Source organism: Mastacembelus armatus, chromosome 4, assembly GCF_900324485.2.
Source record: "Mastacembelus armatus chromosome 4, fMasArm1.2, whole genome shotgun sequence".
NCBI lineage: Eukaryota > Metazoa > Chordata > Actinopteri > Synbranchiformes > Mastacembelidae > Mastacembelus > Mastacembelus armatus.
In genome coordinates, this window is record NC_046636.1 from 4364111 (window position 1) to 4388088 (window position 23978).

Below are 23978 nucleotides of genomic sequence, written 5' to 3' on the forward strand. Positions count from 1 at the left end.
AGGTCCCTGCCCTCCCACCCAACTAAGGGTTAACTTTTCCTGTAATTCAAACGACATACTGGTGTCATGGCAGGCCTCAAAGGGCTCAGTCTCCTACGTTGCCTTTGTGGAGAATGCACAGGGTCAGCGATGGTTCTGCAACACCAGCAGCACCAGCTGCCAGATATCTGCACTGCTCTGTGGACAGCAGTACCAGGTCTATGTTGTTGGTGTTGATGAAAAGTGCACTGGAGCCAGGAGTAACGCTCAAGTGATGCGTACAGGTAGGTATTTAAAGTTACATTTGACTTGTCTATGGCCACTTGAAACTGCATATTTACTCTTAAAGGAGTTAAACCACAATAACTTTACAAAACATTTTAATAGTGATTGATTCAGCAACAAGATTTAAAAACAATTTTTTTTTTTTATTTAAAAGGGACAGCGCATATTAATGAGCATATCAATCTAAACATGCCAGAATTAGCCAAAAGGCTACATTACATCTGTAGTCCCCTGTGAATGAGGAAAGAACATGATGAAATTATGCTCACACATATCCCTCACTTCTTCATTAAAGGATAGCCCCAGGATATTTCAACCTCAGGTCAGCCGGTAGGTTGCCCCAAATGTAGATGCCTAAGTGAACAGAACAACAGTGAGGTCAGAGTCGACTTGCAAGTCTTTGTTATACCTTTTGCTTTAGCAGTTTTTTGATACAGACCATAGGTTCACATTATTTTTGTGATAAGTGTAACTACAGTGTCTCCCTCAAAGAGTCACATTTCTGTGGGGAGGACCAAACCTGTGATCAGCATGTTTCCTCTCTTGCCAGCCCCTTGTGTGCCGCAGAACGTTACCACCAACCTCGACTGTCTGTCTGCTGTCCTCAATGTTACCTGGCAGTCGACAGGTTACTTTGTACAGTTTCGTGCCTCTGTGATGAGCAACAAAGGTTACATCAGCACCTGCACAACCGATAAGTATTACTGTATAGTAAACAATGTCCAGTGTGATCTAACCTACAACATCACAGTGGTGGCCGAGGACAGGATGTGTAACAGCTCCCAGAGTCCCACACAGCAAGTCCTTACAGGTAGGAAAAGCAAATCTGCTTCCAAACAAATAGGAAGTATAAAGGCTACATGTCTATGTGACTTTATGTGAACTGTGTTATTTGAATGTTGCTGCTCTGCAACACCTTGAACAATGTTAGTTTTTTAAAATCGTTGTTCCTTGACCACCATAGGTTTGCCCAATCAATGGTTTAGAAAAGACAAAGTTAGTCTCGATTTTAAGAAAACTAGAAAATCATACATTTGATTTGAAATTGTATTTCTTTTATCTTTTCCGATTTTCTGTCCTAGGGTCTTCCAGCAGTAAGATTTTAACTTGAACTTCTCTTATCCTCACTTTATTTAATTCACTTTAATTATCATCTGCTCTCAGCTCCCTGCCCTCTCCAGTCCTTCCTTCCTGCGGTGAACTGTAGCTCTGGAGTTGTATCTGTAACCTGGAACAACAGTGGGGCAGGAGTTGTGCAGACTGTGTTAGCAGTCGACAAAACAGGCGGTCGACACAACTGCAGCAGCACAGACAGCCGCTGTAATCTCACCACATTGAAATGTGGAACACAGTACAATGTCACTGTCACACCGTCGAGGAATGGGTGTGTGGGCAGAGAAAGCCCCACAAAAGTGATCACAACAGGTGAAGATCAATCATATTTTAGTTTACAATGGTTTTTCTGTAGAAATGTTCTTTTGGACTTTGGTTCTGTTTGTGCTTTCACATAGTCACTATTTCAAAATGGTGCAAAATACAGGAAAGAACAGGAACACAAAGGTATGTCTTAACCTGACCATAGCTGCAAGAGTATGGAAGACTATCTAGTAGAGGATGAAGAAAGTCTATGCACAGCTAAACAGTGGCTGCAGCTTCATATTTACTGTACAGATGTGAAAGTGGTACTGACGTGTGCGTTTAATTCTCTCCCAAAACTGATGAATAAGCATTTTTAGATGTCAAACCCATCTCCAACATATAATTTCAGTTTCATGATTTAATCTGTAGCATACTGTTAAAACACTTGAAATTGACATCCTAATTTCCTAATCTATCACTGTTTCCTTCCAGTTCCCTGTGTACCTCAGGTTTCTAATGTGGAGATCGACTGCCTGACAAACTCAGCCTGGTTAATATACAAGAAGTCTGCCGGGGCTGAAGACTATATGGCCACAGTGACAGACAGCCAGGGTGGCATCCAGACATTTCAATGTAACTCCACATTAAATGGGATGTGCGCGCTGCCGCAGCTGAAGTGCAGCCAGAACCTCACCTTCAGCCTGAAGGCCCGCAACCAGCAATGCCCCAGTGCACCCAGTAATGCTGTCACAACTGAGGCAGGTAGGCGATCTAGACACTGAAAAACAAAAACAAAGCTGTGGCAGACAGAAATGCATTCCTCCTGACTTACTGAACCTGAGAGGAAGTGGAAGAATTCTTCTTTCCTAATACAAAGAGTAAAGTGTAAATGCTTTTGCAGGATGGGAGGGATTACAAATATTTCACCCTGTACGTCAAAGTTTTTTGTCCTTCCCAGCTCCCTGCCCTCCTGCGGCTGTACAAAGTTCAGTGGGCTGTGGTAACAACACAGTCAGCCTCGCCTGGTCAGCTGTCCGTGGGGCAGTAACATACACAGCCACACTGGAGCAGATAAACGGAAGCACCAGCTGCTGCACCACAGCAAACACCAGCTGCAACATCACCAATCTGCCGTGTGGAGAAATGTACATCTTGCTTGTTACGACTGAGGGACGAACCTGCAACAGTTCACAGAGCGAGGGCAAAATCGTCAAGACAGGTATTGTATGTAGAGTATATCTGAGACACAATACATGATAGACTGGTGACGTGTCCAGGGCGTAGCACAAATGTCAGCTGGTATCAGAACCAGCCCCCCTCAACTTTGAATAGGATTAAGCAGTACATGATGGATGGAGTGATCACATACATGACCATACAGAATTGGGAAAGTAGAATTACTACAGCAGTAAAATAAAAACTTTTAAAGTAAATTTCTTTGACCTCTTCTCCTCAGTGCCGTGTGTTCCTCTGAACCTCAAAGCCAATCTGAGCTGCAGCAACAACGTGGCCTCCATGTCGTGGAACTACAGCAAAGGAGGACAGCTTTACAGAGTGAGAGCCGTGGGTCCCGACGGCCATGAGGACCAGTGCATCTCCTACACAAACCGGTGTGATCTAACAGGCCTGCGCTGCGGACAGTACTACACAGCTACTGTAGTAGCAGAAGACATAGACTGCAAGAGCAAACCGAGTGACAGTGTGACAATCAAGACAGGTAAATCTGTATATGGTTATTCTGAAAACCAACAACTTAGTATGTAAAAGTACTATTATTTACATGTTTTCTTACAGAACAAACTCTCCTAACCTACCTACAGGTTATCTCAGACTTCTATGGCAATGGTCACATAATTCTCTATAAATCAAAAACTACACTTTTAAGAAATATGTGTAAAAAAAAAAAAAAAACACCTATTGTCAGTTTCAGCAAGTGAGGCTTGTGTCTATTCCTCTTTATTGTCAAGTGTTATTGCTCATGCTGATGTCAGGTGGTCAAAACAAAAATACAGTAAAGGTTTTTCACAAATTTTAGGACATCCACTGGTTTTTAAAGGAACAGTTTGATATTTGGGGAAATACTTGCTTTATTTTGAGAATTTCACAGGAAGATAAAGACTTGTCTAATAATATAGCTTCCTTCTTTAACCTGTAAAAAATCTAATTGTAAGAACGTTATATTATAGGTGGTAAGCAGTCAACCAGCCAGTTTTCAAGTTGGTCAAGGCATAGTCTGGTTCATATACTGCTTATGCTTTTTTGGTGGTTTCTTTGGGCAGTGCCAGGGTAGCTGTTTCCAATGTTTATGATAATCTTAGCTACCTGGCTGCTACTGCAAGCTTCATATGGTGTAGGGTACAAGCATAACAATAGTGTTGATATTGCCAGAAAACTTTCAGGAAATAATCAAAAATCACTCACAATCCCTAAAATACAATTTCAGTTTTATTTCCTATTCACTTCTAAGTAGAAGTAAAAAGATAAAATCTTTCAGCCTGACACTAATGCTTTTCTCTACCTCTTGTTAACAGTGTCATGCACCCCTGCAAACGTCTCCTCTGTGGTGGACTGTAGGGCCAACTCTCTGATTGTGTCCTGGTCCAGGAGCCCAGGGGCTGACTCCTACATCGCTGAAGTGCAGAACAGCTACGGTCAGACTACAACTTGTCAGGACTCAATGGTGGGCTCCTGCAATGTGACAGGACTGGGCTGCGGTCAGGTCTACCACATCTCAGTGGTCGCCTCTGATGGATACTGCAACAGTCCACCCACTGCTGTGGTAGCCACAGCCTCAGGTAGAAAAGAGAGCCAAGTGTAGCAGAGTACATTTCATCAGCATTTAAATTAACACCTCTTTAAAAACATTTCAGCATGTTAAAGAAAAATACCTAAATGAACAGGGAAAGTGAATTATGTAAACTCAAAATCTATATACTGCAGTTACTTTTATTATTAAGAAGCTTTTTGTAATTTATGTAGAAATATATCTGAAGCATGTTTAAAGTCTATAGTATCATGTTATTTTGCCTGTCCTTTCTCAGTCCCCTGTGAACCAAGAAGTATGAAGGCCGTGTTTGATTGTGACACTAAGATGGCCATGGTGACATGGTTTCCAAGTGATGGGGCTTTGTTGTACAAGGTGACAGCCATCGCCATCTCAGGCCACAATGTCACTTGTGAGACTAACACCACCTTCTGTCACCTGGACAGACTGCTTTGTGGTCACAGCTACTCAGTGTCTGTTAAAGCTCTGGGACAGACATGCAGCAGCATCGCTTATCTGACAGGACAACTGGTCACTGGTGAGGTTTGGCACACGTACTTAATGCTGCTGCATTCTTGCCACATGTACATATCAATAAACAGACTGTGACTAAACATGACTCCACTTTGTCTGGAATTTGAAAATGCCAGACTGGTACTTTGCAGTCACGGGCCTTCCTGAAAATGTGCTGATATTTACTGTTATGATGATAAAATGTGATGTAACAGTGTTCATCTTTCAGTGCTCATCTGCAATAGTCTGGACAATCACAATTATTTTAACAAAGCAAATATAATCATTTATTTATTTTTTACATTATCTATTCATCCATTCTGTCAAGTAAAAACAAAACCATATTTCTTTTATTCCTAGGCCATTTAATGCATTTGTAGTACTCATCATAAGCGGACTGCATGTATTACCTGAATTTACATTCACATTATGTGTTTGCGACCCAGAAAATTAAGGAATAATAAATTTTCTCCATTCTTTTTTGCAGAGCCATGCATCCCTAAACAGATCACTACTCAGTACAGCTTGTCGATCGGCCAGGTGGTGTGGGACCTGACAGCTGGTGCTGATAACTACACAGTGGAGGCAGTAACAGAGCAGGGCCTCTCAGCCTCTTGCATCACCACCGACACCTACTGCGCCTTGTATAACTTAGAATGTGGCCAGGTGTATGACATCAGTGTCACAGCAAATAACTATGTGTGCAAAGGCACATCTGCCTCAAATGAAACAGTTAAAGTTGAAACAGGTGAGGAAACATGTTAATGTAACTTTGATTGATTTGAAGAAACAGTATACTTGCACTTAGTTGGTCGTTAATACTGTTGAAGACTTTCTTTGATGCTGTCTGCATAGATAGTGCCACTACTGAGAGGACTAAAATAATAAGTCTGCTCTGCATCATTACACCTGTTCTGCCTCTTGATATGCCCACAGAGCCCTGCCTGTCTAACAAGGTGGAGGCCAGTGTTCAGTGTCAGCAGAACATTGGGACTGTGTCGTGGGAGGCCAGTTTTGGTGCAGTAGGCTACGAGGCTCATATCGCTGGACGTGATGGACACAGTCTGTCCTGCAGAACTAATGAAACTTTCTGTAATATACAAGGTCTCCGCTGTGGAATTGTCTACTACACAACTGTCATTGCCATTGGAAAGACACGCAACAGCACTGCCTCCACCACGGTTCTGCTGGTCTCAGGTTAGTACCTTTAGACAGTGGTTTCAGTTTAAAAAACAGGCTTAATTCCCTTTCTTAAATTTTGACTTTTACATGGTCTCTGCTGCAAAAATGAATGTGTTGCTGGTAGAAGACTTGAGCATGTGTATTTTAGTACTTTCATGTATGACATTGAATGGGAAAGATTAAAACAGCTCATTTTTTAATCACATGAATTTTTTAATGGACCACTTTCATTCTTTCTGTAGCTCCTTGTGCAGCAGAAAATGTTGTGGCAAACATAAACTGCGACAACAGCACAGCTGAGATCTCGTGGAGCTTAGCCAGGGGGGCCAGCTCCTACATGGTGACTGCTGTATCGGCTGATGGCTACAGAAGCTCATGTGAGACCAGTGGACACCAGTGTGAACTGACTGACTTGGAGTGTGGTCAGACCTATAATGTCAGCCTCGTAACAACCAATGACTACTGCCAAACTGAGACACGCACTAACGTCACCTTCAGCACACGTAAGTTGACCTACATTTCGTTTGAAATTAGGTAAAGGGGAAGTGATCCAGAATTTATTTTTCAGTTAAAGCTGGAATCATAAATTTCTCTTTCATACCAAACGATTTAGTTGGTTTTTCATGATAATAAATTACACATCTTGTCCAGGTCCTTGTAAACCATTGTATGTTGGAGTTGATCTGCAGTGTGGGACAAGCACAGCCAATTTGAACTGGGAGGAAAGAAATGAAGTGGAGCTCTACCTGGCCACTGCCTCCTGCAGCCAGGGAATATCTCTGCAGTGCAACTCCACCAACTCCACCTGCCAGTTCTCCAACTTGGTCTGTGGAGAAACCTACAAACTCTCTGTAACTGCGTATAGTAACAAATGTTACAGTGAAGTCAGCAATACTGTGGAGATTCAGACAGGTATGGGGAATGATCAACTAATTAACTAGTTAAGGAGTTGAACTTTACTTGTTCCAGCCTATGAAGGAAAAAAAAAGTCTTTATGATAGTAAATTGACCACATCTGGGTTTGAGAGTGTTCATTCAAACAAGCAGTGTGAATATGTCAACTTGAGCTTCCAAAAATCTTCAAATGTGCTGTTTTGTCAGGTTAACAGACAAAAACAAAAGCTATTTCATTCTCAATTATATAAAACATATATAGAAAATACTCACATTTAAAAAATTGGTAGCTGCAGATATGTAACATATTTTTCATTTTTGGTTGAAAGGAGACTCATTAAAAAAATAATGACCAATTTCCAGGACTAATAAATTAATTAAACTCTAAAGGAGTCAGCACTGTCAATGTTACCCTGAAGAACCATTGGTTTAATAATGTGATGTCTGTGTCCTTGACTAGAACCGTGCCGGCCGACTGCTCTGACAGTTAACGGGTCTTGTTACAACGAGACGGTGGTGTTGGATTGGCTTGCGGCTAAAGGGGCATTAGTCTATGAGGTGACAGTGGCAGGAGACTTGGGATACATCACATCTTTTGAAACCAATAAGACAATGATAGAGACTGAGCTGCCCTGTGGACACCTTTTTACCTTCACTGTAAAAGCCAGAGATGATCAATGTGACAGCACTGTGAGCTTGCCTAAAACATACAAGACAAGTATGTGACTCATTTATATTTTTGTCAAATCAATTGTGTAGTGGATTCTCAATGATTCCTGATTCATGCACCATTTCCTTAGGGCCCTGTGTTCCAGAGTATGTACAGAGCTCTACACAATGTGAGAACAGTCTAGGCACGGTCAGCTGGGCCAAGAGTGACGGGGCAGAGTCCTACTTGGCCACTGCAACAGGTCAGGATGGCCACTTCCATGTGTGCAATACAAACAATACCAGCTGCACCTGGAACAACCTGCACTGTGGAGAGACGTACACCGTTCGTGTCGTTGCCAATGATCACCGGTGCAGCAGCTGGCCGAGCAACAGCACTACAATACGGACAGGTAAACAAGCCTAAAGACTATGCACACTGAGAAATCAGATTACCCAAGAGCATTAGGTGAAAACCTGGAATGACTGGGGGTGATCCTAGAAATGTAAAGGTTAGAGACATGCAGCAAGACTTCAGTAAATAAATCATAATTAGTGTTATTTTGAAATGATATGGTTAATTATTAAAAATTGATTATTTCTTGGTTTTAAATTGTTAAGAAGAAAAAAGCAAATTGCAATAAAGATTTTATACTACATTAAAAATAAAGAATCAGAAGATTGAAGATTACAAATAACTGTAATTAGCTTCTCTAATCACAACTAAACTTTGTTGTGTTGCGTGGTTGTGTTGTTGTTTTGTTTTAGCACCATGTGTACCACAGAACTTGAAATCGTCAATGAACTGCACTAGAAAGGTGAATATTTTATCTTTTTCTTTCAGCAGTTAAAAAGTTTCTCAAAGTTTCTATTCTGCCTTAGGTCCCACTCTGAAAGAAGCAATACAATTTACACCAATTACTGTTATTATTGTTAAACAAATTAAAATGAAATCTGTTTCTAAGGTGGGATGGCTTACCTGGAATGCCAGTGAAGCAGCAGAGCTCTATATTGTTACTGCAGAGACTAACAGCGGCCACAAAGTGCAGCTCAGCACCAATGACACCTGGACTTTCATTTCTGAGTTTCTGTGTGGCCAGGAGTACTTCCTCTTTGTACAGGCGGTAGACTCTGTGTGCACAAGCCGCCCCAGTCAGCCTTCAAAGCTGAAGTCAGGTAGATTTCTGTTTCATACCCTGAAATATGGGTTTTTAGACTATTTACATTTTTAAACACAGTTCAGCTCAGCTCAGCCAAAGCTTAAATTACTCCGTTTTTTGTAACTGTAAAATTAGTGTACACAACGTTTGAATGACCTACTGCTTTTTTGGAAAGTATTTTACTGTGGAGATGTAGCTGACAACAGGTGATTAATGATCTATTATTAAACCTATTTACAAAACACAATCATAAATTTGTCTCTGAGGGATTTAAGATCTGTAGAGCCTGCAACATTCTCTGTAATATAGGGAGAAATGAAATAGAGGAGTTAAAACAAACAAAATAAAAACTTTACCCCATAAGTTCCACACACAGTTACACATCTGCTTATTATAACAGTAAAGGCTTTCCCGTTTTTACCCAGCCTTTTCTTCTTTCTTGCCTCAGAGCCCTGCAAACCTACTGACATCTCCAGCTTCACAAACTGCCTCTCAAACATTGCTGTGGTGTCGTGGATTGGTTCTGCAGGAGCGGTGTTCTATATCGCCACGCTAACACAGGATGATGGCCAGTCACTGAGCTGCTGGTCTGACAGTGAGCAATGTGGCATGCCCAATATCAAGTGTGGCCAGAACTACACAGTCAGTGTCGTCGCCTCCAACCAGGAGTGTAGCTCTGACCGCAGTCAAGCCAAGACCCTGCAGTCAGGTGAGTTACAAAAACAGGTTATTTAACTTGTAAAGCACAATTATTATTCACTATTCAACTTGATTTTTCCTTGTATCCTACAGACAAGGTGGCTTGAATGTATTTCAAAATAACTAACACCTCTCTTAATCAGTCAGCCAATAAATCTCCAAACAGCAGGCTAAATTTTAGAAAGAACTGAGCCGTTACAATAACTTGCAAAGGGCATTAAATATAGAATTTGAAAGTCTTTTAGAACAAAACAAAACAAAACCAAAAAAACTTATGAATGAATGCTATGGTTTGTTTCATATTATTAATACAAAGGTAATCAACAAACACTTCTTATTTTTCATATTCTTCATACTACCCATATTATTTTTATGTCATATTCAATTTTTATTTAAAACCATAATAGTCATTTTCTTATCACCATTAATGAAGAAAATAATCAGAGATGTCTTTCTTGACAAATGGGACAAATTCTGTGCAAAAGGAGAAATAAGAAATACAAATACAAACTATCCCCGGTCTTACTGTTAACTGTTACTGTTGTTGTAAATAGTTATTTGTGATTTTTTTCTATGCTTGGTGTATTGGACATTTACAATCTGGCACCTTAAAAAGTTGCAAATTAATACTGCTGTGACTTCTTTTAACAATATTTTCACTATAGCATATGATAATCACTTTGCCTTTCTCCAGCACCTTGTGTTCCTACCGGTGTGGATGTGAAGATAGACTGCACCAAAAACCAAGCTATTGTGTCCTGGAATGCCAGCAAGGGGGCTCTGTCTTACAAAGTGACAGCTCAGAGCAGACAAGGAGTCACCTCCTCCTGTGATAGCACAGGTTTGAAGTGTACTCTGACCAACCTGACTTGTGGGCAGTCCTATTCTGTCCAGGTGGTGGCACAAGATAATTTCTGCTCAAGTTTGCCCAGCATAGCTACAAAGTTCAATTCAGGTAGAACTGGAAAAAACACATTTTAACAGAATGTCATAATGCTGCTATGTGAACATGTCCCTGACTTATTGTGTTTCTTCCCTTCCTCTCTCAGTTCCCTGCACACCCAGCAATGGGTCACTGGTTCTAGATTGCTTCACCAACTCAGCCCTCTTGACCTGGTCCTACACTGAGGGTGCCCTGTACTACACGGCAACAGCTGAATCCTCTAGTGGCCATGTTTCCACCTGCAACTCCAACCTTACTAACTGTGAGCTGGAGAACCTGCAGTGTGGTCAGACCTATAATGTGATCATTGTGGGCTCAAATGAGAAGTGCAACAGCCCTCCAAGCACAATGCTGCAGGTTCAATCAGGTAAATGTAAAGGAGCTACCAATGTAAAATAGCAATAACTCACCATTTTCATTATTATTTTTAAAATTTATTTTAAATATACAGCAAAAAGTTGAATGAGAAGAAAAGATTTGTGGAAATATAAGATAGAATAATTTAAAACCTGACCTGCTTGTTTTAAAAGATATGAATGTTTTATGATGAGTATTATGTACATATATTATGAATTATGAATGTATGATGTATGAATATATGAATGTATAAAGTGTGTATAAAAGAGTGTATAAATATAATGAATTATGAAAATATATTATGAATATAATGTACATACAATATTATACTTACACAAACAAATCACTTGGTACCTTTAGTATCTCGCTAAAGTGCACAATTAGTCATTTACGCTGATGTAAAATCTTTTTCTAACATTTCTTCCTCTCACTTCCCTCATTCAGTGCCTTGTCCTCCTGAGAATGTTATGCCCATACTAAATTGCTCTACTAATACGGCACTGGTGACATGGCAGGCCAGCAGGGGAGCTAATTCCTACATTGTTCAAGCCTTCGGCATGGAAGAACACGAAGCTGAATGCAAAACAGACTCACAGTCCTGCGTCCTCACAGACCTCATCTGTGGTTTCACGTACAACATCAGTGTGATCGCCATTAACAACATGTGCAACGTGTCGGAGAGTGCAATTAAACAGCTGCAAGCAGGTATGGATAGGGAACATATATAAGCCTGGCAGCAGGATAGATTGTTATGTTACAAAAGTTATATAGTAGTTGTGTCATGTTTTCACATAGATGCTACTGCTAATAATTACCAGTGAGGGTTCTGTATGGCTGATTAGTGGACCTACATTGCTCCTGACTCATTTTGGAAGATTAACATGCCTCTGTGTCTGTTCAGTACCCTGTGTACCACAGCAGGTGGAAGCCCGGGTGGTTTGTGAATCTGGTGCCGTGGCGGTCTCCTGGGAACCGAGCAAAGGGGCATCATCATACACCACAGTCGCCCAGGGCAAAGGAGGATATGCATCAACGTGTAACAGCAGCGACACAACATGCCTGCTCAACAACTTGCTGTGTAGTCTCAACTATTCCATCACTGTTAGTGCTTCACATGAGACGTGCAGCAGCACTGGAAGCACTGCTGTGAAGATTAGCACATGTAAATATCAAAATTTTATATATCTTAATGATGTTTGTTTTCACATCACTTTCAGACAGAAGTATTGCTTGTTATATTAGAGCTGTAATCCTGCCTTTTTAAATTCATGCCTGTGTGTCTGCAGTGCCATGTGTACCACAAAAAGTAACTGCAAACACAGTGTGCAGTAATGACACAGGCCTGGTGATGTGGGAAGAAGAAGAGGGCACGTCCTCCTATACAGTGAGAGCTTTTGGACCCAATGGTCACAAGACTGGATGTAACAGCACCACAACTAGTTGTCAGCTACCCAGCTTGTATTGTGGTCAGATCTACAACCTGACAGTGACAGCTCAGGATGGACGGTGCAACAACAGGAACGCTTCCCTCAACCTGCAGTCAGGTCAGTGTAAAAAATTATGGTTTAGTCTAGTATAGTATAGTACACACACAAACATGTTTACTACTTTAATTTAGTTAGACTTAAGAAAGAATCCGAACAGATCATTAAACAGTGTTGCTGAGATGTAAATTGTCTCATCTCTTGTACAGTAGATCATTAAGCAAAAATCCCTCATCTGACATCTTACTTGTGGCTTTCCTTTCTTTCTTTCTCCCAGTGCCTTGCAAGCCCACCAGTGTCAAGGCCTCACTACGGTGCAACTCAAACTCTGCTGCAGTGACATGGGAGCCAGCCAGTGGAGCAGTGTCCTACCTAGCGGTGGGTGTCACAGCAGACAGAAGTCGAAAGAGTCAGTGTAACAACACCCTGCCCTACTGTGATCTGACTGACCTGCAGTGTGGACAGACCTACAGTGTGGTTGTGTTTGGCCAGGATGACTCCTGTTCCAGCATGGAGAGCGACAAGGCTTATCTGCGGACAGGTATTGTAAAGGGGGGTTAATATGAACTGGTGCCAGCATTATTTACTGTTATACTGAAATGGGTGAAGTGGCTGGTTCCAGAAGTGTTTTAAAGTTTTTGTTGAGTTTGCCTTAACAAAAGAAAATACAAATCTCCTGGGCATTTTAGCAATACTGCATTAACATGTCCCCTTATTCCCTGTCCCCAGCTCCATGTACACCTCAGAATGTGACCGTCAATGCACAATGTGCTAAAGGGGCCATAGCTGTGTCCTGGTCCCTCAACCCTGATGCCCAGTACTTCCATGTGGTTGCAGTGAGCAACACTGGGGCGAGACTCCACTGTAACACAAGTGAAAGCACTTGCACTATAAACAATCTACCATGTGGACAGAAGTACAACATTACTGTGCTGTCGGTAAGAGATGGCTGTGAGAGCAAACTAAGTGCTGCAGTCGAAGCTTCCTCAGGTAAACTTCAAAGACAAAAATGTGGCTCAAACAGAGCACTCATTTCAGGAACAGGTTTTATATGTATCACCTAAATGTCTTTGCACCTAACACTATGCTTATTCCTTCCCATTTCACTGCGCAGCTCCATGTGCACCCAGGAACACAAAAGGCAGTCTGGACTGTATCTCAAACTCTGCCTGGGTGACGTGGGATGACACAGAAGGAGCACTCAGCTACTTTGTGCAAGCTCAAGAGACCAAAGGGCACAACTCCAGCTGCACTACCAACTCGTCTCCCTGTAAAGTGCCAGATCTGAAATGTGGGATGCTGTACACCTTCTACGTCATAGCCATCAATAAATACTGCCAAAGTAATCGCAGCACCACGTTTGAGCTTGAGACAGGTATTCAACAGAAATCTCCACTCATAAGACACCAACCATGTAGTCATTGCTTCCTTTGAAAAGTTACCTAGTGAGCAATTTACCACTGTATATTTAACACTGAATGAAATGATCCTATATTTCCCAAGATAAGAGTAGAGTAAAAATGGCAAAAAGTGAATGCAAAAAAATTATTTTCTTACTTTTCTATATCCATAATCACCTTGTGACCTAGTGAAGGGGTTTTTGTTGCACCTGACTATCTACAATATAGAATTAGCTCTGTGCTTTCATATGAACCACATTAAATGCATAAAATTCAGCACTGAAACCACAAAGGTCTGGAAGAGGTAAACCTCTACTTTTTAAACTTGTTTTTAAGTTCAGGAAAACAAACTTTTTGGAGTAAATCTTGTAATGGGATATGGCTCGTCCACTAGGTCCTTGTGCTCTGAAATCTGTCAGAGCAGTGGCCGAGTGCTACAACAATACCATCCTGGTTGAATGGGAGCAGACAGTGGATGCACCGCTCTATCTGGTGACCGCAGAAGGCTACGACCAAACCCTCATTTCCTGTAACAGCTCCTCCAACTCATGTGTACTCCAGAATGTCCTCTGTGGCACAGAATACAGCATCATAGTGTCAGCTTCCTCTAATAAGTGCAGCAGCCTCAGAAGTCCACCAAAGAAGATTAAAACAGGTATTTTGAGTTTACTGGGCAATAACCTCAAATATATTACAGATACATTATCGCATATCAGCTTCTTAAAAAAACTCACTCAACACTTAGGGGAATGTTTAAACCTTCCACATGTTGACTGTCTTCCTCAGCTCCCTGTATCCCAGATAATGTGACAGTGGTACCATTATGTCAGGAGAATGGGGCTGCAGTGACATGGAGATATTCCCCTGTTGCCACATCCTACCTGCTGACAGCCACTGGACTGGATGGGCAGGTCACCAGCTACAACACTACACTTAACAACTGCACCTTGAATAATCTGCTCTGTGGGAAGACGTACAACTTAAGCATTACTGCCAGCGGAGACAGCTGCACCAGCAAGCCCAGCACTTCGTCTTTTACAACAGGTACAAATATATTAAGACAGTTGACAGAAAATTCATTGATAACAAGGCTCTTTTTTTGTAAACCTTCCTTAAAAATACCAATGATTTGCTGATTCTGATTCTCAGACAAGAACATTTTACGAACAGGTTTGACTGAAACAAGTGCAAATTTGGCATTATCAGTTTTCTGTCATTGTATAAACAAAGCAATCATCATCATCACATCATCATAACTCACCTTATTCGAACTGTTACTTGCACACATAAAAAGCTAGCTAGCGCTGGAGAAGCTAGCTAGTTGAATCAGAGCCCTGAGAAAAAACTATGCATCATACATCATGATGGAAAAGTACTGCAAAAATGTTTTAATACTGCAATTAATAATCAGTCCTTGGTGTGTGTGGTGATTGTAAAAATGACTTTGTATTGTTCTTGCTGTTACTGTGGTCAATAAAAACATCACTATCACTATGATAAGCATTAATATTATCATAAAAATGTATAAACACCTTTGAATCTCTGACAACACTGCTCTGTCATTCCTCACAGTGCCCTGTAAGCCCGCCGGGCTATCAGTGGATACTGACTGTAAGACCAACTCTGCCATCCTGTCTTGGAATGCAAATGATGGCACCGAGTTGAAGTACTATGGCCAAGCCCAGTCTATTGATGGAAAGGTGCTCTATTGTGAGAGCATGGTTTCTTCATGCACCTTGAAAGGACTGCAATGTGGTGACATATACAATTTCTCCATTAAAGCCTCCAACAGCATCTGCAACAGCTCATTTAGTACACCTCTGAAGGTGGGAGCAGGTAAATATTAAAACTAAAAAGTAAGTCACAGCAGTATGTAATTATAACAACACTTATATTAGTTAAAACTGGATAAATTCATTTCTGCATAGCTAAACTGGGTCTGTGAGAAAGGTGTTTTTGAGTTCTATGTACTTGCAGAAATTATAATTCTTTTAATGAACAACAGGCCGAGAAGTACTATATTAATCAGTTGGCTGTTAGTTCACAGTCATTTGGTCTAATTTTAGCAGTACGATGCTACTCAGAGATCTGAAAACAATTAACTGGGCTTATTCCACTGTTAAAATACTCTCCCCTACCTCCTCAGTTCCTTGTCCTCCTACTGCTGTACGCACCCGCCTGCAGAAGATAAATCAGACTTACTGGATCATGACAACATGGGACAGAGTCAACTGCTCTAATATTGAGTATATGGTGGTGATAACTGGTCAACTCCAAAACAACCCACAGGCCCTGATAGAATTCTATTCTTACTGGCTACCTAGGAGATACTTTGAGTTTCCGATGCCTTGCAGCACAGCTTATAACCTCACAGTACGTGCTAGAAACTCAGCTGGGGCCGGTAAACCTTCCAATGCCCTAACTGGAGTCACAGGTAACTTCACACTGTACTCATTCTTGATTTTATACAAAAGTATTTAGCATTTAGGGTTATTAAATCTGGAGTCTTTATAGCATTAATAGTTAAACACATTTATGGTTAAAACAATATAATGTAGTTGCAAGAAGAGATACTGTATGTTTTCAATACACATTTGTCAAAAGCTTTAAATCTCATTGAGCCCAAAAAGTAGAGAAGTAAAGAATGTTTTACAAACAGAAATGACAATACCATGAAACACAGCTTTGATAATCTAAAATATGTTTTTTCCATGAGAAAATATGATTGTGTGAATCTTTTATAAATGCACATTTTTATTATTTTTATTTTCACTAACAATTGTCTAAACAACCTATATAGACACAGGTCATAGACTTCCCAGTCTACTGGTTAACAAACTTTATCTGTTTCTTTCCCAGCCCCCTGTGCTCCACAGAATGTAAAATACAGTGGTAACAATCGCTCTGCTGTCCTGTCCTGGGATGCGTCTGTGTTTGCCACCAGCTACACAGTTTACAGTGTGTCAGGAGGAGACCCTGTCAAGCTTTGCAACACCACTGGGCTCTCGTGCACACTCACCAACTTCAATCCTAGTGCTACTATAGTGACAGCCAGCAACGCTGTGGGAGAGGGCAGCCCTAACCAAAATATTACAGGTCAGACACACAGGACTTGATTTCATTCACATGTTGGTGATGTTACAAGATTCACTTCCACATTGCATTTTGTTTTGCTTTCAGTTCAGGCATGGGACATATGCACTTTACAGCAATAAAAGTGGCAGATTTGCCATTAAAATCCCTGTTAAGTTTTCAGACTGCCTTCTCAGTAAGAATTTCAACAAAAGCAGCCTTCTCATTTCTAGGCTGCGACCAGGGATTTGGCTGGTTGATGGCTATCAGATCATATCAATCTAGCTACCTAAATAAATGTTGAAAAAGCAGCATATTCCTGTAGATTCATTATATAACAGCTTCATTTTCATTTAATATGTATACATAATTAATTTGAAATTTCAGTTTAATACATTTTTAACACTTATTTATCATCCTCCTCAGGTCCGGTGGGAACTCGCAGAAAGAGAGCTTTGCAGGCCACTGAAGTCTATGCAGCTGAAGGTATATGTAGTGTCATTACACATTGTAATTAACATGAATCTAAGTTTATCAAAGTGGAAGGGCTGGCCTATTAAACAACTGTCCTCACCCAAATCAATGTCTCCCTCAGATCTTGAAACTCCAGAAGTGCTGATTTTAACAGCAAGTGGACTGTCTTTGTATGTGAAGTGGATGACAGTGAATGATGCAACTGAGTACAAACTTGTCATTGAGGAGGAACAGGGAGAGCAGCAGGCTAAAGAGACACCAACAGTGAGAACCGTGAAGGCTAATTTTTATAGAGAGACTGACCTCAAGCCCTGGACCACCTACTGCATCAGGATTGCGGCCAAAAATGCCATCAACCAAAGCAACTACTCCCGGCCAAAGTGCAGAATGACTGGTGCCTCCTAATGAAACAGCACAGATCAATTTAAACACAAACTGGACTCAGCACAAATACAATTATATGGGTTATATATATATATCTATATATATATAGATATATATATATTTGTTTTCAGCTCTAGCATTCATAACAAAACACTTACCAGTTGACTCTCTAAGAACTTTAAAGCAAAGGTATAAAAATAAATTATGATCAAACCTGATGGGAACTTTAGATTTGAATGCTTATGAATCTTTATTAGCAATAGCATACATATAGCAGATTATGATAATCATGGTTGGTATCACAGCGACACGTAGCATTATAGATATCTGTCCGTCTACCAAGGTATTGCTGAAATGATATTTATCAAACATGGTTCTATTTTTGAGGAAAGTTACTAAACTCTCTGGATGGTTTCAAACTAAAAATGTAGAGTAAAGAAATTAACCAATAATTTATCAAGCAATTTCTTAAAAAAACAAACTGTATATTTCTTTACAATGTACTATATGACTTCTCATTTTGTGAACAAAGCTTTTTTAACAATGCCAGAAATGAAGGAATTAAAAAAGTCACAGAAACATTAAAGAACCCCTCTGTAATAACACTGGTGTTGAAAATATTAACTTTTTGAAAAACTCAGTGTCTGCCTGGTTTAATACTCTACATTTATCTAAGGTTGCAAATAATGGTCATTTTCATTATTTCTCAATATAGTGATGGAGAGAGATTCTATGTCCAAAAATAATTAAAACACAGCAAGGAGCCACATCACTGCACTGCCTGCATGGACAAAAGTAGAATAATTTTGGGCAAAGAGAACTCTCTCTTTTACTGGTTATATTGGCCGGTAAGATGTACATAAACTGGTCAAAAGTACTGTGTGGTTTATAGCTTTTAAAATAAATAAATAAAAGTGAAATAAACATAATCTAAGTCAGAAGAAACTCTTTCAGTAAAATATCAGTGGCTGTTACACTTCCATTTGTTATACTGGCCCATTAAAGGTATTTAAACTGGCAAAACAGATTGGGTGGTTTGTAATGTCTAAAATACAACGCACAACAGAGGCAGTTAACGTTAGCTGTCATAACTTTTTGGCAAGAATACTGTATTGTTCTGTTTACACTGTCACTAGAGGTGTTTTTACTAGTAAAAGATACACATCGGAGAGATAATAACCAGATAACTCAAATCCACAAATAAAACTAGCTTAGCTAAGCAAATACAAGTGTGTACAAAACGAGAGCTGCGGACATAAACTCGGTTAACGTTAGCTTACGTTATATGAATTCATGAACATTCAAATAAGAGCCTACTGGACGCGGACACATTAAAACGCTAATAGATGCAGACAGAAGGTAAAAATAAAATAATCCCCACCTTATTGCGATCTCTTACCCTTGACATGGGCTTTCGGCTCCCTCCAGAAAGGTCCAGAGATTAGCTTTCTGTTCGAGTAGCATGCTAACTCCACGTCCCTAGCGAAGCATCTTCCATCCACATCGTTAGCACTGATGCTATCTCAGACCGCTGCAAAGTCTGAATGAGAGACAGCAATAATTTCATACTTTACTAGTGACAGAATGAAATTTGAGTTATAGTTATTTTCAGATACCCGTCTTTGGGGAAAAAAATTCACTAATTACTTTTTACATGACGTTAGCTAACTCCATTAGAGCTAGAACACTCCCGCCCAAATATAACGTTACAACCTACCGTTGGGCTAGCAGTGTCTACGTAATCACCTGTAGGTGACACCCATATACTGGAATTGCTTTTTAACGATTCAAATATTTATATATATTAACATATTTTCACCAAACAGCTATGTTTTTATGTCATTTTCAAATTTAGGTTAAATAACAATAAGCTACATTTGGAAGCATCTCGAATGTAAACGAATGGGCCCACCCGAGCTCCGCCCACAGCGCCGTCTTAATTCGGTAACGTTACTCGGTTTTGTCCGTCCGTAGTCGGAGCGAGGTTAACGTCAACGTTGCTGAATACAACAGACAGATGGAGCCGATGTTCAGTCCTGCGCTTCACAGGCAGAGACACCAGTTTGTTATCGACTTTGTAAGCCGGAACAAACCCAGAAAGGTAGCTAACATCTTAATGAGAAACAGGTTTACTTAAAAAGCCTCAAAGTCAGAGTTTGTTTCAGCGACGAGTAGCTTTTTCACCGCACGCCAGGAAGCTAACGTTAGCGTCCATTATCTTTTTTATCGATAGAGTTAGACTGTTTAGGTTAGTGTAACGTTAGCTTCAAGTTCATTGCTCTGGCTTTCACGTACATCTTGTACCTTTCCTTCTCAGGTGGTGGACTTGGGGTGTAGTGAGTGCAGCCTTCTCAGTAAGCTCAGGTTCCGCCGTGAGATTGAACTTCTGGTTGGAGTGGACATCAACGGTGCCAAAGTGAAGAAACATATGTATGTCCATACATGGAAGGCCCGGCCAGACATCAGTCGTGAAATAATATTTTTCGTTCTCTGATATATAACGTTTTTTTAGTTCTGACGAAAGGTGTTGCAAAACCATGTATTTCATCATGTAATTGTATGCAGAAGTTTGGAATTAATTAATTTATAATTATTATTTTGACTGAAGTGGAGACCAGTAAATACAGCCCCTGTTATTGCTCAAAAACAAACAGTAGTGGCACACTGCATCAGTAGAGGGAAGAATGGATGCCAATACTTACCTGCAAAGTCTGAATGCAAATATGATGCCAACAGTCAAAGAAGCATAACTGAAGAGGGACGCTTCTACAGCAACACAGCAAAATATATCTACAAACTGCTTCAAGAAACACAAGCTGGAGCTTTTAGGAAGGACCCTCACAGCCCATTGTGCATGCAAGACAGCCAAAAATATCTCATATCTCTGCCAAAAGGGGGCTACTAATTACCAATGTAGTATGGTGCCCTGACTTTTATACTTCGTTTTTTTTTAAATATGTATTCTTATAACTTCTTTCAGGCATAGATTAGCTCCTATCTCAACTGAATATCTGCAGCCAAGTTTTGATCAGCTGCACATTGAGTTGTACCAGGGTTCAGTCACACAAAAAGACACGCGCCTCAGAGGATTTGATCTGGTGACCAGTATCGAGCTGTAAGTGACTGTTAATATAATGTCAGACTGTCTTGTTTTTCATCTTTCTGTTTCCCTTTGACATTATTCATCACCATGTGTCTCCCTGGGTTGTCTCCAGCATAGAGCACCTCACTCTTGCTGATGTGGAGTGCTTCTCTGAGGTAGTGTTTGGTTACATGACTCCAGTGGCTGCCATTGTCAGCACCCCAAACTCTGAGTTCAACCCCCTTTTCCCAGGACTGGCTTCAGGTTTCAGGCACCGTGACCACAAATTTGAATGGACCAGAGCAGAATTCAGATCTTGGTACAGTTCATTGCTTTTAAAGATTCATTTTCAGGCTTTTTTGATCAGAGTTTGGAAATTGCTGACAAAGATGGCAGTGAGAGAAGAATGTACAGTTAATGGATAAAATGTACTAAAAACACATTACGCTGTTAAATTTGATTTGTTAAAACTTTTTCCTCCTTAGGGCTCTGAAGGTGTGTTTGAAGTTCGGTTATGAAGTGGAGTTCAGTGGTGTTGGAGAGGCACCATCAGGTCAGCAGGAGCAAGTGGGATTCTGCTCTCAGATTGGTGTGTTTCACCGGCTTGGAGGGAGAGATGGTTTCAGCATGCTTTTGGATGAAGATTCAGAGGATGTGTTTTCATACACACTGGTAAGTAGGTTTATTTTGTATGTTAATGACTCTCACGTTTGTTTCTCAAATGAATCAGATCTCCATAGGTGCTTTCCATCTGCCGTCCATGACTTTTTGTTGTACCATCCATGCTGCTGAGTAGCTTGCTAATATCCTAGAGGACTTTGGATCATGAACTTGAACTCTTATGATTATACTATATTTTGTCTTTAAAGTCATATTCTGAAAAGTACATATTAAGTAACTACTTTTCCTAAGCTCCTCTGAGGGCCATCTACTCCTTACTTTCTTTCACTGTGGACTCTGTGGCAGAACAAATATCACACATCAAACAGTAAAAGTCTCTGTGATAGTCTTTGTATACATCTGGGAGCTGCAATGTTTTAGCCTATATTTGTGTATGTTTCAGTTGCATAGCATTAACTACCCCAGCCTGCGTGACAACAACATCTTGCAGAGGGTTCTGGTGAGTGAGGTGTTGTACCAGGCAGAAAAACTGAAGAGAACGTGGACAGTGGAGGAAACAGATGTGAGGAATGACATCTGTACACTGTACCAGACTGAGCGACAAGGGGAGGCGTGTTTCTCAAAGCAACACGTGCAGACAGGTGAATATTCCTACAGTTGTCAGTCCTAAAAAGTTGGGCGTATGTTTGGTTTGATAATACAGAAACTAGTATTAAACGGAAAAAGACATTAGTAAAGTTCTATAACATTTATAAATGTTTTTTTTTTTCCTCTTAAAGTGCAATAAACTGGAAAACCCAAATCAAATCAGTATTTGGTGTGAACCAGCCTTTGCCTGAAGTGCTTAAAACCTTTTGTACTGTATGTGCTTGTGTGCCTGACTAATAAAAACATGAAATGTGTATAACATGTTTAACTTTCACAGCGGCATGTGGACCTGAGATGCACTGCAACACACTGGAGCAGTGTAGGAGAGGTGTGTTAGTGTATCAGGAATGTGAAGGTGAACAGGTGCTCTGGACAAATGGCCAAGAACGGCAGGAGCCTGGTACATTGCACAGGTGAGTTTATATATAAGCTATACTACGAGCTTTATTCTTATTATTCATATCTTTATTTTATTCTTTCTTTCTTCATTTTGTTTGTGCTGGTAGGTATGTGTCCATACCCCTGGCTGTTCTGTGGGCCTGCAGTCCCAAAGTGAGTGCCCTGAGTGGAAGTCTGAATAATCTGAGACATCTACTGCTTGATGACCCCAGAGTTAAACTGAGCACGGATGGCTCTGCTGTGCTTGTAAATTACGAGGAACAAGGTACTGTTAACATTTAATAAGTTTAGTATGTTTTACTGAATGTGTGAAATGTCTAAAATATTTGAAGGAGAGCAATGTATTGTGTAAAATGTGGTAGTTAGTAGGCAAGTTATTCTAGTGACCTATATATTTTTTTCACATATAATGATGTTGCACAGCATTTTCAGAGCAGAGGTGTCAAAGATGTGCTGATGCCACCTCACATCACACCCACATCAGTCTCACAGTAGTTTTTACTATGGAAGCTCAATTTTTTTTTTTTCAGGAGTATTCTGGTTGAAGTAAGCAGCAGTAATGGTGAATTACAGAAATCATCAAAATATGCTACAGGTCAATAAGATGTGACGCTGTCCCATTGTAGTCTTGGATTAAATCCTTCCATGTAAAATGCAATACTAAGGGTTGTTCAGCAGATGTCGCCATTGTGACAAGTCCTTCATTTGTGTTCTTAGATATTGAAGAAGAGGGTGATGATAATAATGTGGAGGACAGTGGGCATGCAGAGGCCAGCCAGCACTCCCACAGCACTGTGTTAGAGGAAGACTGGGAGACCAATGTTTAACCTGGAGGATGCTCCTTTGTTTTCAGGACAAGTAGGTGACATGTTCAAATGCACAGTAATGAGCGACAGCCTGACAGTCCATGTTAAAATAACTTTTTTTGTTTGTTTGTTTTGAATATGAAACAAATTAAAACTATGAGCTTCTAAAATAGGAGTGTACAAACTTGAAACCACTTAGAAAAACCAAATGTAAATACCACAATAAAACTGAATGTGAGAAAATGCATAGAGTGAATTATATATACATTGTAAGACATTCAATATATGCTGAGGCTTTCAAACCATTTTATTCAACAGTGCAAGGTACACATTTGAAGCATCCAGTACACTTGTTAAAGAAGCAAATGCTGGTCAAAAGAACAAGTCTGTAACAGGAAACACTGAACAGTGTCAGAACAGTGCAGAACATCACTAAACGGGAGAAAACATTTTACAGTTTCATATTGACAACAGCTTCACAGAAGAGAAGAAGCAGCCATGTTTGTAACAACATGATACGTACCAAAATGAACATACCTGTCTCACACAGGTAAAATAATGGTTTTTATCCAAAAAGAAAAATCCAATAATTTGGTTGCCAAAAATCAAGTTGTAGTGTTAACATTTTATCTCCTAACCATAAAACATTTAACAAAAACATGGCAAAATATTAGCAATGAAAGATTTAAAAACAGACAATTATACACTATGGATGTAATTTTCACAGAATATTTAAAACACAGAATATTTAAAACATGACAAAATTTTAAAAACACAAGAACATTGATTTACAGTTACACTCTTTTTGTGCAATACTGGTTTTGA

General features: G+C 40.2%; 2 protein-coding genes across 2 annotated transcripts; both read left to right on the forward strand.

Moving 5' to 3' along the window:
* Window positions 1-7581: 7581 nt before the first annotated feature.
* fndc7b (fibronectin type III domain containing 7b) lies at window positions 7582-17666 on the forward strand. The gene is made up of 20 exons (XM_026322903.1): window positions 7582-7694; window positions 7777-8037; window positions 8393-8442; window positions 8590-8800; window positions 9233-9493; window positions 10178-10438; window positions 10533-10793; window positions 11228-11488; window positions 11685-11945; window positions 12070-12327; window positions 12545-12808; window positions 12997-13257; window positions 13382-13642; window positions 14062-14322; window positions 14454-14711; window positions 15240-15503; window positions 15814-16101; window positions 16527-16763; window positions 17166-17225; window positions 17335-17666. The coding sequence occupies exons 1-20, from the start codon at window positions 7589-7591 to the stop codon at window positions 17616-17618; spliced, it is 4629 nt and encodes a 1542-aa protein (XP_026178688.1). The 5' UTR covers window positions 7582-7588; the 3' UTR covers window positions 17619-17666.
* Window positions 17667-19613: 1947 nt separating this feature from the next.
* On the forward strand, window positions 19614-23174 carry henmt1 (HEN methyltransferase 1). Its single transcript, XM_026323639.1, has 9 exons — window positions 19614-19698; window positions 19915-20027; window positions 20578-20712; window positions 20813-20998; window positions 21165-21351; window positions 21743-21956; window positions 22226-22361; window positions 22455-22612; window positions 23065-23174. Exons 1-9 carry the CDS (start codon window positions 19615-19617, stop codon window positions 23172-23174), a joined length of 1323 nt encoding a protein of 440 aa, XP_026179424.1. The 5' UTR covers window position 19614.
* Window positions 23175-23978: the final 804 nt, after the last annotated feature.

Bases quoted from the DNA above. Each gene is read 5' to 3' on its own strand.
- fndc7b (XM_026322903.1), top strand. From the start codon at position 7,589: ATGATAGAGACTGAGCTGCCCTGTGGACACCTTTTTACCTTCACTGTA. The intron at 11,946-12,069 runs GTAAATATCAAA...GTGTGTCTGCAG, and splicing joins TGCTGTGAAGATTAGCACAT to TGCCATGTGTACCACAAAAA. The intron at 17,226-17,334 runs GTATATGTAGTG...TGTCTCCCTCAG, and splicing joins TGAAGTCTATGCAGCTGAAG to ATCTTGAAACTCCAGAAGTG.
- henmt1 (XM_026323639.1), top strand. From the start codon at position 19,615: ATGGAGCCGATGTTCAGTCCTGCGCTTCACAGGCAGAGACACCAGTTT. The intron at 19,699-19,914 runs GTAGCTAACATC...TTTCCTTCTCAG, and splicing joins GCCGGAACAAACCCAGAAAG to GTGGTGGACTTGGGGTGTAG. The intron at 21,957-22,225 runs GTTGTCAGTCCT...TAACTTTCACAG, and splicing joins GACAGGTGAATATTCCTACA to CGGCATGTGGACCTGAGATG.